Source organism: Peromyscus eremicus, chromosome 16_21, assembly GCF_949786415.1.
Source record: "Peromyscus eremicus chromosome 16_21, PerEre_H2_v1, whole genome shotgun sequence".
Taxonomy (NCBI): domain Eukaryota; kingdom Metazoa; phylum Chordata; class Mammalia; order Rodentia; family Cricetidae; genus Peromyscus; species Peromyscus eremicus.
In genome coordinates this window covers 55,947,630-55,965,284 of record NC_081432.1, presented here as the reverse complement: position 1 = coordinate 55,965,284, position 17,655 = coordinate 55,947,630, and the positions used below count along the sequence as shown (strand labels likewise).

The window sequence follows — 17,655 nt, the reverse complement described above, 5'->3', positions numbered from 1 at the left end:
GGTGCACTGATTTCACCTCAGCCACCAACTTAGCATTGCAATCACTTGTTTGGTGATGTAATTCCAACAGTGATGTTTATTCCATCTCCTTGGCCCTTCTTTCAGCTTTTCCTTTCATGTCAATTCTATGGCCTCCTCCCATCCATTTCATTATTCAATGAAGCATGCAGCTGAAGCCTGACTCAGATCTGGGCAAAGGAGCTTGGTGGGAGGAAGTGGACTCCTGAAATGGCTGTGCATAGAGCAATAGGGTTTTTGTTCTTCTTAAAGACAGTGGAGCTATACTAGGACTGAGACCATGGAGAGACACAGTATCTCATAGCCAAGGACTCTGCATCCTTCCACCAGGTCCCTCACACTGAGAGGATGGGACCTCCCTCCTTAGAACCCTTGCCTGCTCTGATGATGAGGAGGCATGTATCAATTCAAATATTTAAGTTCATCCTCATTACCTTATGACTGTGTTAACTAGCTAGTTCACTGGTATTGAGCACACGTAGGCGACATTACTTTGTAACACTTACTGCCAACTTGAACTAGAGCTGGGGAATAATGACATCCTTGGGTCTTCTGCAGCAAGACTTATTTAAAATGAACCGAGTTGCAGATGTGTGATTCTTTTGTACAAGCTAAACACGAATCCTGTGAATTTCCTCCCACAAAACTGTCTAATTTAAGAACTGGAGGTTTTAGTGCTTTGTCAGTGAACCAAGAGACAGTGACGGGAGTGAAGTCATTAAAAAATAAACAAGCTGGGAAGGGTGATGGGCGCTGAGGCCTCTGTTATCACTGGCTTAAGGATATCTGGGAAATAAAGGTTGGAAAATTGAAATGAGATTGAATTGGGTTAAATGAGGGCTGAATGGATAAAAAGTTTAAGCCCAGTCTAAGCTTTGGAAAAATGTCACGACAGTTTCAGAAAGTGTGTGGCAAATATATTAGAAAAGTTAGACATTAATTTAGTTGTGTTGGTGTGTGTGTGTGTGTGTGTGTGTGTGTGTGTGTGTGTGTATGCCCATATTTGTCACATTGCATAAATGGATGTCAAAAGACAGCTTGCAAGAAGGGGTTCTCTCCTTCTCCCACGTGAGTTCCTGGGATCAAACTCAGGTTCTCCAGCTTGGTGGCTTTGCTTTACTCTGTGAATTATCTCGCTGGCCCAGATGTAGTATCTAAATGATTGATGTTTTATGTAATCTAATTTAAAATGAGGCCAAAGGAAATGGATTTGCCTCATTCTGACTTTGCATACACACACAAGCACCACCCTTTCCTCACATCTCATCCTGACACTTTCTCTCTGCGTTAGACTCGATTTCTCCTGATTGTGTTTTATTCTGAAGCCACAAGCACCACAGTACTTAATTGGCTGTGTAAAAAAAAAACCCCAAAACCCCCCAAAACAAAACAATAACCCCACAGTATATCCAGGTCTTCTGTATCTTTTAAGAAAGAATAACATAGCACAAATGTTATAAACCTCTCTTGTTCCTCTTGAAATTCCCATGAAAGTAGAAAATATTATAGGCTTTGTGAGAACTCATTTTTTTGTCAATGACTTTGGCAGCAGCACAGGAAATGGCTTTTGAGATGGCATAAAATCATCCTGTGCCTCACCCTCGCATCCCAGATGGGGGTTATCCAGCTGCTAACACAAGCCTTATTCATGTCACTAATGTTTATCTGGGCATTTAGGAAAAAAGAGGCCTCACTGTGCACCTCGGGGCACCTACTCTTTACAAACAAAAGTCCCACAAAACCAAACAGAAAGGACTCCTGTGTATGTTTCTGTGGAATGATGGAAAAGCAAGTTGAGGAGGGTGTTTAGTCAGAATGGGTTAGAAGTGTTGAGCACAGAAGAGAAGTTTTAGCTTAAGATGCTGAAGCATGGTTGCAGGCCCTGGAGCAGGAGTTTTGGCTACTTTGGTTCATCTACTGGGGATTCACATTCTCCAAAGAGTGGAGCAAACAGCGTTACTGAGGTTTTTCTGGCCTGCCATTAGTTTTGAAGATGAGTTTTAAAATTCTTTTTTTAAAAGATTTATTATATTTTTTTGATCATGTGTATGTGTATACATCTATGTGTGGATATGTGCAGGTGAGTACAGGTACCTGCAGTGACCAGAAGAGGCACTGAGTTCTCTGGAGCTGGAGTTACAAGTGGTTGTGAGTGAAAGCACAAGCTGCCCTCAACATGGATCCATCTCTGTCTCTTCAGCCTCCTGAGCCTTGAAATTCTTGAGTGAAGTTCTGTACCCTCAGAACATATTTTGCAAGCTCTCTCTCTCTCTCTCTCTCTCTCTCTCTCTCTCTCTCTCTCTCTCTCTCTCTGTGTGTGTGTGTGTGTGTGTCTGTGTTTGTGTCTTTGTGTGCGTGTTTCTGGGAATGAAGCACATGCTAAGCAAGTTTCTTATCACCAAACTCAGCCTCATGCTTCATTCTTACATATCTCACAAAGGTATGTTTCCATGGCAACTCATCTCGCACCCATGCTGCTCTCTAGGTTACAGACAGACAAGTTTTGGATCATTCCCATAATAATTATGCTCCTACTAATTCATATGGAAATGCACATACATCTGTATGTGCTCAAACAAGACACATGCATACAAGCTTTATTATCAGAAAAAATAACATCCAGCTGTGCCACTGAAACAAAAGAGCCTCTATAAATATTTTTAACATGTTTGTACAACATGTTGGTCTCATTCCTCTTCATAGCACATCATGACCAGGACATCGGGAATGGTTATCTTTTAAGTCAAATGATGGGAAGAAGAAGCAATGAGAACTTTGTTAGCACCATTCTTACATCTTCCCAAGATCTGAGGATGCTCAGAGATAAAAAGTGAGCATCACTAAATCTCAAAGATGAATCTGATGAAGAGCCTCATTCTGTTTTTGTCATCAGGCCATTTTAGCACGCCTATTGGTCAGATCTGAGTCGTGTACTACCTATTATGTCGACTTCATAAAACTAGGAGTGGGAGAGGTGCTGGGAATTATAAAGATGAAGATGCACCAAGAAAATGAAAATGAATGCAGACAAACCAAAGGGGAAGCATACCAACATGCTGATTTAAATATACTTTCATTATTTATCTCAGTGGAAGAACAGCAGTGTAAGAACACTTAGAAGTTAGTAATGCTCTCTTTTAAGTGGGGCCTGAAATAGCTCACTTAAAATAAAATCCCGAGCCTGGACCTCATTGTCTGGTGTTAGTCCTCTCATGGAAAATCTTATTTCTTGTTTAGGCATTTGTCTAAACAAATCTGTGAAGAGTGGGGATTCTCAGTGGGCATGGTGTGTTTGCTTTTCTTTTCTGTGTCCTCCACACAAAACACAGATTCTCAATACTGCTGGTTGGCTGAGTGGACCAACAGTGGTCTGTCTGTCTGCTGTTTTCTCCAGGCAGTTTCTCCCTACGGGTTAATCTTCCACGTTTCTGCTCACAAACCTCTGAGAGCTGCAGAGCACGTGGGGGCTAAAACTCAGTAATACATTTTCACAAAACCCTGAACACATGTGTATTCTCGGCCCTCCTGGCCTTCCCTCCCTGTGCAGCTTCCTCATGTCCACACAACTTCTTCTTTTGCAGACGTACAACTTCCACTTATACATGGGTGCTGTCCCCAGAGCTTTTCTCATTTCTATCTCTCCAACTTGCCCAAGTCAGGGTCTCTGCAACACTCTTCGCTAAGCTCTTGCTTATTCCAGTAGGAAACAAACTTGCTCTCCTCTGAGCTGGTGTCAAAACCACATCCAAAAAAAAAAAAAAAAACAAAACAAAAAAACAACATCCAGTCGTGTTGTGTTCTGCTGTTTATTGTGCTCTAGAGGGAGACAATTCGGGAACTGGGACATGCTGGGAAGTCCCATAGCGCTCAGTTTAAGTGTCTTGTCCAAAGCGTTTGCTAAAACTGTTTACTTGAACTAAAATAACTTGTTAGGATCAGCAGCTGTAGGGTACTCGTTAGGGCGACACTATTGAAGAGATTGAGTTTGGGACGGTGAAAACCCGTGAGGGTGTTTTAAATTGTATTTCGAATTATTCTGTGGCCTGAAAATTAAGAGGTTATTTTAATTTTGTGAGAGAAAATCACTTTCCATATTGCTTTGGGTGAAGCTCCCCAACTTTTTTTTGTGGGAAATTTCTGTCACCTGAGCCTCAAACTTGTGAAAAATTTGGACCAGAAGAAACAACATTTAATAAAAATCTCTGAGAAAAGCACACATTTGAATTTCAAACCAGGGCAACACTTCTCAGTTTCCTGAGGCAAATGGAGATGATTTAAGGTTTCATCAAGATGAACTTATTTTTTGTCAGGTCTTTAAGTGAATGTGGGTTGAGAACCCCGGCAAGCTGAAGAGAACTGGCATCATTTTATTATGATCTCTTGCCCCAAATGTAGGCAAAATCTGACAGCTATTGTAGGGTTACATTTTGGGTCTTTGGGTACATTTGAATTCTAAAGTGGAGAGAGGACAGGATGTGGCAAATGGGATAAAGAATTATGCCAAGTTCTCAGAAGTCGTTGGGAAGCAATCTCTGTGACCGAAAAGGGACTTTTTTGGAGTGAAGGGCTTGCCCCTCCTTCATGCCTGTCACTCACTCTGGATTGCTCATGAATTCTCTTGACCCCCCTGTCTCTAACTTGCCCCATGTCAGGTGGCGATGCTGATCTGTGCCGGCTTCCTGATTGCCTGGATTCCCTATGCGGTAGTCTCCGTGTGGTCAGCTTTTGGAAGGCCAGACTCCATTCCCATACAGCTCTCCGTGGTGCCCACCCTTCTTGCCAAATCTGCAGCGATGTACAATCCGATCATCTACCAGGTCATTGATTACAGATTTGCCTGCTGCCAGACTGGTCGCTTGAGAGCAACGAAGAAGAAGTCTTTGGAAGACTTTAGGTAAAATTCAGAAGCTGGAAATGAATTGTATGTTCTTTGTCTTAAAATGCTTGGCAGTTTAAGCAGACACTCAGGTTGAAGTTGAGTTCCCAAGGAGCTGTGTTAGGAGGACTTTGTTTTCAGTTCATCAAAATTTCTGAAACCAAGTCATCAGATGTATATGGGCTAGATGACGAGCAGATACCAAGAGGCATTCCATTTTTGATCCTGGAGCCACCAGATGCCAGGCTGCGTGTATTGGAGCAATCACTAAGTATCAGTGGTTGTGAACTTCCTTTGGGGGGGATTAAATCCATATCAGTCCGGGAGCACCATTCTACGTGGCAGCAATAAATTCTTGTGAAAAAATTACTGGCCACTGTTGTTTGGGGGTATCAGTGCTCTTAGCTAAAATCAAGGGACTGAGGCAGAAGTGAGGGAGCAGGGTGAGCCCATTCCTTTCTCCTTGTTTTCTCTGTCAGGCTTTTTTAGTTATGTTCTGAGGGAGAGAAGCCATTCTTTCTCTGTGCTTGTGAAGGAATGGGTTCAAGGACAGTTAAGGCTGGGGAAGCCGTTCACCTTTACACAGGCAAAAGGCAGCAGGGTAGGAACTGTCACTTAAACATCGGCCTTTTTCATTGATGCTGTTTCTGCTGCATGGAGTACAAGAGAATCTGAGACTCCAGAATTGTCTTTTTCTAAAGGCCCAATACTCAGAGTGAGTGAAGAGCTAGGATTGTAGGGGTGGGTTTCTCCTGTGTCTATTCAGAGCCTGCCTTTGGGTAGAAAGTAGAAAATGCATATTAAGTCATTGCCTAGACTGAGGAGGGAGGGAAGGCTTCAGGGTCTCTGGTCCTCTTCAGTTATTACCTGGAGACCAGGTATTATTCAACACTCTTTCCTTTACTAATGGGTATTAGAGAAAGATCATCATGAAGACACGGAATTTTGCCTTCTGATGCTCTGCTTTACAGCTCTTCTGAACTTGGCTTTTTTTTTTTTTTTTTTTTTTTACTCTATAAGTACATGATCAAATAAAAATAATCATGAAATTTATAATTTAACGACAATATTGTCATTGTTGCTGTGACAAAGGGACAGGATCTACAATTTGAGACAAAATTAGTGCTTAAGACAGTAGTTTATAGTAGTTCGACTTTTGAGGGGCATATTAGTTGCTTAGAGCCTCAGATTGGGATGAGCTGATAATAGGAAGTTCTAGTAATTGAACCAAAGGATGTATGGGAAAGGCCTTGTGACAAATGTGGGTGGCCTTTCACACTGGTGATTGTGGAAGTCGTCTCTTTGGAAATGAGTAGTTAAACCCAAAGGCTAACATCCGTCTCCTTAGGGAGTAATGAAGCGTTGTCCTTATCTTTATTGTGAATACAGGTAGGGAGAGTAATTTTCACAGAGAATTTTGGGAGAACGTGATGGAACATTTCTTTATTTAAAAATGATGACGTGACAGGGATGGCTGGAGGCACGCTTCACCTCGCTCAGAATGTTGCCTTGGACCGGCTCTGCAATTTGCACGTTTACTCGCAAGTGTGAGCAGTGCATAGATATTCAACATCCAGCAAGAGAAAGAGGGAGAGAAAGTGACTTTGGAGTCTAAGCCTTTAGGAAACTCAGTCAGGCAAGAGACAGCTCGGTTCACTTGTTCTCATGAAACATTTATGCGGAACACAGTGACGGCTTTTCTGAAGAGGACAAGGACTCTCCCATGTTGCTCAAGTTTCTGCTTCTTCTGAGGAAGCTGGCATCAGGGCTGCAGCGGTGAGGTGACCTTGGGTTCCACAGGTTGGAGTGTCTTCTGGGAAGCCATTTTGAAGAGGTGTTGAGCTGTGCAGGGTCTGCTCCAGCGGACTGCACAAGGGTGGAAGGCATCTCTCAGCGTTTCTCTTATAAATAAAGAGAACAAAATGATTTCTTGTTTATCTTTGTTGTTGTTAAGAGACAAAGTGCTTCTTGGGTGAGGTGAAGGGATGTGAAGCCAGTTCAGAGCAAGTCAGTGGACTGAAATGGGATTAACCGATGGTATCTTGGCTCTTCCGTTTCTGAGATCTGAAATGTATTGGCTTTGAAGAAGAAAAAAAAATTGAATTCCAACGGAAACGCTACTGTGTAGAATATGAGCGTATGAAAATAAATTTTGAGTTAATTTTAACAGTCCTAGAAAAGTAAAACTCAACCTTCCACAGCCAAGTTCCCTGAAGTTTTGGCAGAAGGTAACGAGCCAGACAACAAACACAAAAGACCCCAGAATTCCACACATAGAGAAGACTCCTATTTGGAATGGCACTGCACTCCTCATTTGGGTGTCAAGATGGAGTCTCTTGTAGATGTGTGACTGAGATATCTCAGGAACTCTGAAAACTCCATCAGCAGAGATTCAATGGTCTGGGCTGGGCCTGAGTTTCAACCATTTGGCTGAATCACTTTCCCAGGTGATTCTCATCACAGCCATCTTTGAAAGCAGAGGCCGAGAAATGAAAATACTGGTGGTGGAGGGCAGAGTTATAGCTCTTCGTCTCAGCCTCCACGGAGACCTATGAGATCATCTGTGGCTGATGACGGGAAAGAGACTTCCATTGCTCGGGTAGAAAACAATGTCCAAAGACTCACTGGTCTGTGCTATAAAGGACAGACACATTTCTCATTTCTAATACGTTAGAAGATGAAGCCAAGGGAAACCAACACCCCAAGTTCTGGGATGCCTCTTAACCATTCGGTCTCCCTGACTGCTCTAGTTTAGAATCTGCCTTTGCAGGGCTCAAATGAATGAGTGCAAGAAAGTACAGATTTCACGGGATTTTATGGAATTTGTTGTAAAGAAGCAGCCTCCATGCAGAAAGCTTTGTCCAAGAGACTTTTTTTTTTCATTTTGAATACTCTAGAGTTTTAGTTTTCTTCTTTTTTGAAAATTTGAAGTTTTTCGTGCCTAGCCTTTTTTTCACAAGTTGTTTTTGTTTCTTTTTCTACCACTTGATATAAAATTGCTTTTCTTTAACGTCTGAAAATTTTATAGATGTATACAATATATCTAGATCACATCTACGCTCTCCTACCCCAGGCTTCTCTGAACCAGTAGTGATGGTAGTTCAGTTGACATGATAACATACTCAGGAGTGTGTGGATGTGTGTGTCTAGATGCATTTCCTTGTCTCTTCTCTGTTTCTAGGCTGCACACTGTAACCGCAGTCAGGAAGTCTTCTGCCGTGCTGGAAATTCATCAAGAGGTATGAAGATGGACACAGCATCACTCATGGACACACTTACTCACATGCTTGCCTTTCCACTGTTCCTAACATCCAGTCGTGGCTTCACTCTTGTCTTTAAATTATATTTTTATATTTTGTATATTCCCCCTCTTTCTCTTGAAGCCAGGGTTTGTTGGGAAATTGCAAATGGAAACTAGGCTAGGACTTGCTGAATACTAGGAAGGAAATCCCTGATACTCTCTTTTCCTTATGCCAAACCTATCCCACACCAAGTAGGATTTGCCTAAGACATTAAGAAAAAATGTTTACAAGTTTTATTTATTAGGGTATTGTTTTACTTATACCATCATGACATCTTCTTTGTCATCATCATCATCATCATCATCATCATCATCATCAATCTTCATCATCTTCATGATTTCTGAGTGTAGGACCAGGGATGGTGTGCCTGTGGTTCACCTAGGCAGCTGATCAATGGGACAGTGTGGTGCCATGGTTACTTGGTAGGCACTAGATTCTCACAGCTCTTCTCTTCTCTGCTGGCTGAGGGTTGAACTCTATGCTGGTGGTGATGGGAAGGAGTACTAAGGGAAATCAGCTTTGTCTGAAAACCCTGAATGGTTTTCTTGTACCTCTGAATTTGATTACAAAAATAATTCCCATTGATGGCAGTTTCATTCTCCTGGGTTTTCATTAGGTTCTAGCTAATTATATACAGTGAATAGGATAGGGCACTACTAGCCATAAGTACCTAAGGAAGGGATTTAGTGGCAATACTGTTTATAAGTACTGTTTCTTTTCTTTGCTTGTTCTTTGTGACCTTAGTTTTTTTTTTGTTATTGTTCAATTTATCCCACAAGTACCCTTTGAAGCCCAAGGTTAAAGAGTTAATGAGAAGGAAGGATTTCAAAAGCAGACTTGTGTCCTTTAACTGCTAAGGAGAAGACTAAGACATGCAAATACTCCACTAGATAGGCATTTGTTTCATCAGTGTCCATCTGATTTTTCCCTCCTTCCCTGGGGAATAGGCCCAAGAAGGTATCCTCCATGCTTGTGCATTGTCTACCTCCAAGTCTACTGTGAACATAGCCTTGTCCGTCAACCTTGTTTCTACTCTTTCGATAACTGCTAGAGAGAAAAGCAAGAAGTGAGTGGCCTCTCCCCTGCACTGATGATTTATTTACTCCTTGCATTTGAAGGTTTATAGAGAACCAGCCACTCCCTCAAAGGCTTAGCCCTTTGTGTATGACAACTTCAGCTCCTCTGAGTTTATTTTCCTTGAGGGTTGCAGTAGGGATGAAGCAGGAGTTTGTGCATGTTGTTGGCTTAGGATAAGTGTTGAGAAGATGCAACAAAAGAGCTGTGTGATGAAAGCAAAAGTTAGCATCTCTCTCTGGGACTTAGAGCTACTAAGTTGGGATTTGAAGAAGGACACAATTGTTATTAGAAGGGAGAGGCAAGCTGCTCATAGACAGATGTGTAATTATAGAGACATGAGGGTGAGGAACCTAGATGGAGGGGGCCAGAGGTTTAGAGCACAGATTCAGACTGTCTAGTAGTTTGCACCTTAGCTCTATGCCCTTGGCAAGCTTGCAAAATGGGGAAAGGAAACAATATCAAAGGGTTGTTGTGAGGTGTAGATGAATGACTAGGAAAAAGCTACTCAGCACTCTACCTATTAGGGAGGATGCACTCCCAACATATATATAGCTGCTCTTACTATTAAAGTAGGTGGCAATGCTCAGTAGAAAGGTGGGCAAGAGTTGTTCTGCACAAACCCATTGGGAAGTTATGGTGTTTGCAATGTCTAGAATGACCAATCTGGTGGCATGGTGGAGGGTGGATTTCTTGGTGAGGATGGAGGGTCATGACTGTACATTCTCACATTTATTGGGGACTTTGTAAAGGAAGTACAATTTATGAAATCCTGGATGAAGGGATGGCAGTGGCCCTGGAAATGAAAACAGAGCTTTCAAACGTCTTAAGAAGTAGGAGTCCTTGGCAGTTGATTGCATGGCTGCATGGTGATAGAAGAGTTATGACGAGCTTTGAGAAGTCTGCCTGGGAAGTAGTATGGATAGAGAAAGAGTGTTGATTTCAAAAGACCCAAAAGGATTAAAGCAAAGGAGGTGTTTTGAGGAGGTGATTTTTAGATGAGGGGGAGGGGGAGACTGCAGAGGTGAGTCCACTCAGTCTAGTGTAGTCTAACAGTGAAAGCTAATATTGACCTTTACAGGAGTCCCTAAACGTAGCGTGCACACTCTCATTTATTAACTAACTAAACTGTGGACTTTAGCACAGGTTTAAAGAGCATGTACAAACCAGGATTAGCATAGTGAGGAGGGAAAATAGAGTTTAAATATTAGGAGCTTTGGGGAAAGATCCTAGCATTAGTTTCTCCTACCATTTTGAAATATATGATTTAAATCCTCTGTGCTCCAAGTCCATGAGCTCCTGCTAGCTTGGGTCAGCTGTCTCTGTGGGTTTCCCCATCATGATCTTGACCCCCCCAATATAATCCCTCCTCCCTTTCTTTGCCAGTTCTTACTTTAAATTGCCTTCTTTCTATGGGCAGCCATTTAAATGTAGCTTATTCCATTAAAAAAAGAATGGATAAATGAATTTGTGAGAAGAGATTGAGAGCTTAAATGCCCTATGGAGTTGAAAATTTGATTTTCAAGAATTATGGTAAAATCCAAAAAACATTTAAACTATTTTTAGAGGAAGGCAGCTGGAATATATCTTGTAGTAAAACTCTATTTGATCAACCAAATGCAATTTTCTTAAGAATCAAACATTAAACTTATTTACAGCTTAGTTGATAACTGCATACTTCATTTCATCTACTTTTTCCTTAAAAAAACCATGCTCTTTGATAATCTATAGTGATGTGAACCAGATTCTGAAGAGCAATAGACAGTCAAGGAGCATGAGGAAGGAAAAATGGCAGCAAGTTCTCTTAAGTGTTGGGAAGGGCTAGAAGGTGCCATCATGCATCAAAATACCAGAGGGCATCTAGTGAAGGTATGTAGGAAAAGGCTAGTATGTAGCATTCATCAGCTTTGGATTCATAATTATTTTAGTTGTGATGGAGCCAGGTCTCATTGTCCAAAGGGTTAAAGTGGTGACCATTATTTCATTCCACTTTACTTTTGATTAATGCATATTCATTGTGCATATTAATGGAGTTCAATCTGATATGCCTATATATTCATTCATATATATATATATACACATATGTACACACACATATTTATACAACAAGCAGTGACAAATCTTGCCTCTCTTTATCCATTTCCTCTCCCTTCTCAATTGCTAGTCATCACTGTTTTGTTTTCAGGTCCACTCTTCTTTTAACTTTCACACATGAAAGATTATTTAAATTATTTAACTCAATGTAATATACACCAGTTATAGCTATTTTGTTGCAAATGATGGAATATTTATCTTCTCTATGGCTAAATAATATTCCATATGCACACCATACCCCTTCTAACATATTGTCTTTCTCCATTCACCTGTCTACAGGTACCTAGGTTGCTTCCATTTTAGGAAATAGTAAATAGTTTTCATGCTTCTAGTGAAAAGTTGGCAAAAGGCAAGATCTTCAAAAGTTATAGGGAATTCAGTAAGAAAACATCTTCAAAAGTATATTCTCAGTCAGCATGAACAGCCTAAAACCTCAAGGTATTAGTGTACTCCTTAGATAAAACCCTTGCTCACCACTGTGGCTGTTGTGAAATTGAATGTTTTGCTTTTTAAAGATTGTACTACTTTCAACATGTGTATTCACAGGTCGTAGTAGTGGGTAGAATAATTCTTGAGATTATTCTACTGCATAGGTTTGAATCTTAAGTGACTTTTCTCAGGTATGTGAAATATCTGTTCCTTATTTCCGACCTCTGCTGATATGTCTCAAGTACACCATGATATTTGCAGTAGACAGATGTTTATCACACAAAACATAACTGAGAGAAAAATCACTCCACATTGTACAAGGATTTCATTGGTTCTGTTTTGTTTTGGTTTCAACGTTGGCCAACTCTACCCACATAAATATTACATTGGCTCATTCACTCTAGCCAGGAGTTTTTATTATGTGTTTGCAATATATAGTGACCTAAAGGTTTTGGGAAATATAAAAGAAAGAGAATGTGTGTTTTCATTCTCTTAGGAATTGAGTGTCAGCATCAGGAAATATTGCCAACTCTCTGTATGTTTATATAGCATCTTTATCTCTCTATATGTCTATATTATCTATATCTGTGTCATCTTAACAAAAGGTCACAACTGTAGTAGTTTCATCCGAGCTTGATGTTTGAACTTCATGAATTAGTTATGTTCTGGGAAAGAAAACTAATTTATGGATTTTTTTCTGGAAAACAGAGATAAAGTATAGGAAACAGAGCATAGGAGTTTATAGCACAGTTTGGGAATTAGCCTTATATAATACCAAACACATGTTACCCAGGAGATATGTGGGTAAATGACCTTATTTCTCCATGGTCCTCAGTTGTCATAGCTGATGAATAGGGACAGCCTTACATTATTATAATTTGTTTTAAATTCATGCAAAGTCTGCAAGGTTATTAGGAACTGTTGGGATCCTTGAAAGGATAAAATAAATAGAAGCATCTAGTGTTGTCTTTATTAGAACTACTTAGTCAATCTGCACGAGACTCATAGGGCTATCATGAGGTCTTCTAAATGTTCTAGAGGGTATCTGGATCTGTAGATCTAGGAGATTTTCACTCTTCTTGAGAAGGTTAAAAACAACAGGACTCTGTGGAAGCAGCTATTTTTAATGCTTTCACAGGGCATCACTAGTGTTAGGCCTTGGACCAGAGATGTTTCCTGTGTAAGGGACATTTGGGGTATAAGAAGTGCTTCAGAGGAGGTTTGGTTCATTCCAGTAAGAGTCTCCAACAAGGATAAAGGGGTTGTGTGGCAGGGTCCTGTGCTGTTGTTCCCTTTAGGGGATGGGTCATGTAGGTGCAGAGTCAATGACACAGACTCTGGGAGAATGTTGAAACCACAAGCTCAGTTTATTCAGGAAGAGGCAAGCATTATATACCCTCCACCCCACCCTGGGGGAAGGTCTGATGAATATACTTCTGCTAGTGTGATATAACTGCTTCTCATTGGTCCAGGTCATCTCCAGATCATGTCTCAGCTGTTGTTGCTAAGGCTCTTAGGCAGATCCAGGTTGGCTCTCAGAAAATATCACAGAAACAGGTTTGGGCCAGCTGGCCCTCAAGCCTGTTAGGGATGAGTCATCCCACAGGGTTGGACAGTCTTGCCTGGCTCTGATAGAAGACCCATGGTATTCTGGTACCATGTTGCTGAGTGGAGAAAAAAATTCCCTACCATATGTGCACATGCACAGGAACAATTAGAAATCTTATTTGGCTTTCCAGACAGTTCAGAAATTCTCACTTACCTCTGCTTCCTACCTGGGGAGTGTATTTAAAAGCAGAGAGAAAACTGGGCCTGTGCTGTATGTCTGTCATCTCAGAATTCAGGAGACTTGTAAGTTTTGTGCTACCCTGGGCTTTATATATGAAACAAACAGACAACAAATGAAAAACTACCAAACAACAACAAAATATATCAGAGATTGTGTTTGGAGGGCTATGCAGAGACTTTAATCTACTAGTCTCTATGACAGTGTGCTTTAAATTCTTGCCACCCCAAATGTTGACAGCACACCCAGGATTTGAGTGCTTCCTAAGAGCTGATTAGAAATGTAGAAACAGGATCATATAATTGACTGATCCAGAATGTGTAACTTAATAAGGCTACATGGGTACCCACTGGCATTGGTTAAATCAATGGTTCTCTTAAGAACAGCATGGTTCTAAGACTTGTTCCACTGTGTATGTGTGGTGAGGATTAGAACTCACCTGAGCATCTTAGCCGAAAGTCAGGTGTGTAAAAAAGAGAGCTTGTGTGCTGAAAGTGTTTCTGGATCCCAGGGACAAGTGTTCTGTGAGCAGAGCACTTTCTTTAGTGTGTGTGTTTCATTAGGACAAAGGGACAGTAGAGCATCAGGTGTCTCAGGAGAACCTTTGTGAAGACCTTTGCAGAAGGCTGTAGGCAGAGTCTGGTCACCTCATGGAAGCAGGGAAGGGAAGAGTGAGTTGCATGTGTCAGTCTTTCTTCATAGACAATTTTAACAATGGGGATTATCTACTGCTCTGAGCATTTGTTCAGAAAGGGTATTTTTTCCCTTGATACCCAAAGTTATACTTTCCTGGCATTTTCTACTTTGAAAGTGCTATTTGCTTCTATCACTCACCTGACCCACATACACATACTCCCAAATGAACAAAGTCTAACTCGTTGGAAGAAGAGTGAAGCATCTGGTCCACCTGGAAAAAAAAAAAACTAGATTTGCCAGGAGGCAGGTGGGGTTTATCCAGACTGCCCAGAATTAGCTCTGGAGCTATGCATTTTGACATTTTATGTGTGTAGAAGCAAGTCTATGTGACAGCACAGGCTGATGAAATATTTTAAAGGGTTTGGAGGGGAGAATAATGTCATCAAGGCAGTGAGTTACAGTTCACATTCCCAGAGTGGATTAGTTGGCACCTTTCTCTAAAAAATGCGACCAGGCCTGAGACTTGTACAAACACTTTCAAAGGCCCGTGTTGCAGCCATTCGCTACCAGTGAGGGATTTGCAAGCTAGCCAAAGGATAATCCTAGCTCAGGTTGAGCCCGAGTGTGAGGTACTTATGAATTTATTCTCTTAGGATGGGGAAAGAAGCAGACACTCTCACAAAGAGGATACCTCTTCAAACTAGGGAAGATTTTATTCCAGGATGAGAGTACATCCTAGCCCTGTCTTTTTAAGCTATTTTCTGTTACCAATATATGGAGGACCTGAGCAGATCTAGAGGTTAGCAGTTGGGTCAGCCTGGGAACTAGACCAGATCAGCACCCGTAGAAAAACAGCTGGAACACAGATGTTCACAAGAAGAGCTAAAGCAGCCGAAGTGTATATGAGCTGTTCAAATATGGTAGGAATTAGAGCGAGAATTGTAGCTAGAGTTTTCCTTCCTGGCCCACAGTCAGGACAAATCTCTTTCACCTGCCAGTCCCACAGCCGTTCAGACCCAACCAAGTAAACACAGAGACTTATATTGGTTACAAACTGTATGGCCGTGGCAGGCTTCTTGCTAACTGTTCTTACAGCTTAAATTAATCCATTTCTATAAATCTATACCTTGCCACATGGCTCGTGGCTTACTGGCACCTTCACATGCTGTTTGTCATCGTGATGGCTGGCAGTGTCTCTCTGACTCAGGCTTCCACTTCCCAGCTTTATTCTCCTCCTTGTCCTGCCTACACTTCCTGCCTAGCCAATGGCCAATCAGTGTTTTATTTATTGACTAATTAGCAACACATTTGCCATACAGAACATCCCACAGCACTTCCCCCCCCCCTTTTTTTCCAAAAAGGAAGGTTTTAACCTTAACAAAGTAAAATTACATATAATTTGGGAATTTGGGCATAGCTTCTCTTACTACTTCCTGCTGGAGGGGGGCGCTGTATCTTATGGGGATACAAAGAAAATTTTAGGATCATGGAGTAGTCCGTGAGGCTGTATCGTCTGAGCCAGTTGCCTTGAAACCATTCTGGATGTTAGATCATCTGGGCCATGGTGTCATCGGAGACCTTTCAGGGGGTCTTGGCTGGTCAAACCTGATGTATCTTAATCTGGAACAAATCCATAGCCTCTGGCTTTCTGTGGGAACAAAAGAGACTCTTTTCCAAAGCAACATACCCTTATATCCAAATTTTGAAATCAAGATATCTTTAAAATATGCATATTGGTTTAACTCACCTTCCTTTACAATCAAATATCTCTCTGCAGTTAAGAATCCCAAAGACAACACAATCCACATTCTCTGTGTAATATTCATCTTTATGTGGCTTATTTTTTCTATTAATTTTACTGTCTCTTTAAAGACTTTATTTTTTAAAACTATTTATTTGTTTATATAACTGTATATATCACCTTTTTTGTCTCTTTCAAGCCTACGTATATTTTACACACATTGTAAACTATTACATCTGAATCTGTCTCATTGTAAATCTATTGCTTTAAACTGCAGCAGCTGTGGCTGCTGGCTCTGCCCACCTCAGCTTCCCAACATGGCTACGTTTACCACCAGCTCTGGGAGCTATCGTGGGTCTATGCTTTTATCCAAGCAGCATGTAGCCCAGAAACCTCTTTTTTTTTTGTTTTGTACTAGCAAAGGCTAAATCCACCATGCAGCTTAATGTGCCACTTGCAGAGGCCTCATTCCTGCTATACTGCAGGTCAAGTGTGCACACTAGGAACCTGCCAGTAGCTCAAACCGGCAGCTGCCGCTCATTTGAGAGAGACAATTAGGAACTGTTTTTAGCTCCATTTTAGAATCTTTTTTCTCAGTTTTTAGGTGGAAACTCTTGCCACCACATTGGACGCCATTTGTAGCTAGAGTTTTCCTTCCTGGCCCACAGTCAGGACAAATCTCTTTCACCTGCCAGTCCCACAGCCGTTCAGACCCGACCAAGTAAACACAGAGACTTACATTGGTTACAAACTGTATGGCCGTGGCAGGCTTCTTGCTAACTGTTCTTACAGCTTAAATTAATCCATTTCTATAAATCTATACCTTGCCACATGGCTCATGGCTTACCGGCACCTTCACATGCTGTTTGTCATCGTGATGGCTGGCAGTGTCTCTCTGACTCAGGCTTCCACTTCCCAGCTTTATTCTCCTCCTTGTCCTGCCTACACTTCCTGCCTAGCCAATGGCCAATCAGTGTTTTATTTATTGACTAATTAGCAGCACATTTGCCATACAGAACATCCCAGATGTTAGCAGAGAATGGAGGTGCATGTCCATATCTGAGAGCCAGCAGGCAAGACTATTTCCCATCCTTTTGGGTTGCAGTGGCTGCTATTGGTCAAGGCTTTGCCAATGAAGATAGGCATTAGAGGACTCAAAGTTGGTAACTATGTGGGCAGAGGAGGGCCACAACTTGTTCCAGGAAAATATGGAAAAAAGTTAGCTTATAAATGCTGATATACAAAGTTGGCAGGTATGGCTTATTTAGATTTATTTTTTAAATACTTGTTTTTGCCTTACTCTCTAGATAAAAACTCTAGCAGTGTTTATTATACCATAAATTAGCAGGCACAGGATCTGTGTGTTATCTCATGCTAGAGTACAGTAAGTTTCCTTTGAAGTCACACTGATGTATGTTGAGGGTCAGAAATACCTAAATAATTCTGAAGGTTGGTTTTTTTTTTATTTTGGCTGTCATAGTCAGGTGATAGGTGAGGGAAAGGTGGGAGCAATGGAGTGCATTCAGCAGGTTAGTATCTTAGTTTCATTCAGCATTGTCTGGATTTCATTTAACACGGCTGTTAGTTAACCATTTAGCAATCAATACAAGCAATTTTCAAGTAGAAGAAAATCATTCTTATCAGTCAGGCTGCTGCTGTTGCTTCAGTGTCTCACAAAGAATTTCAGATTAACTTCTGG

General features: G+C 41.2%; 1 protein-coding gene across 1 annotated transcript in view; it reads left to right on the top strand.

Moving 5' to 3' along the window:
* Positions 1 to 17,655, top strand: part of Opn5 (opsin 5) — a 54,393-nt gene that overhangs the window by 25,136 nt on the left and 11,602 nt on the right. The window contains exons 5-6 of the mRNA XM_059244005.1: positions 4,671 to 4,912; positions 8,076 to 8,133. Coding sequence (XP_059099988.1) covers positions 4,671 to 4,912; positions 8,076 to 8,133 — 300 coding nt within the window. The remainder of the gene's footprint in view (positions 1 to 4,670; positions 4,913 to 8,075; positions 8,134 to 17,655) is intronic.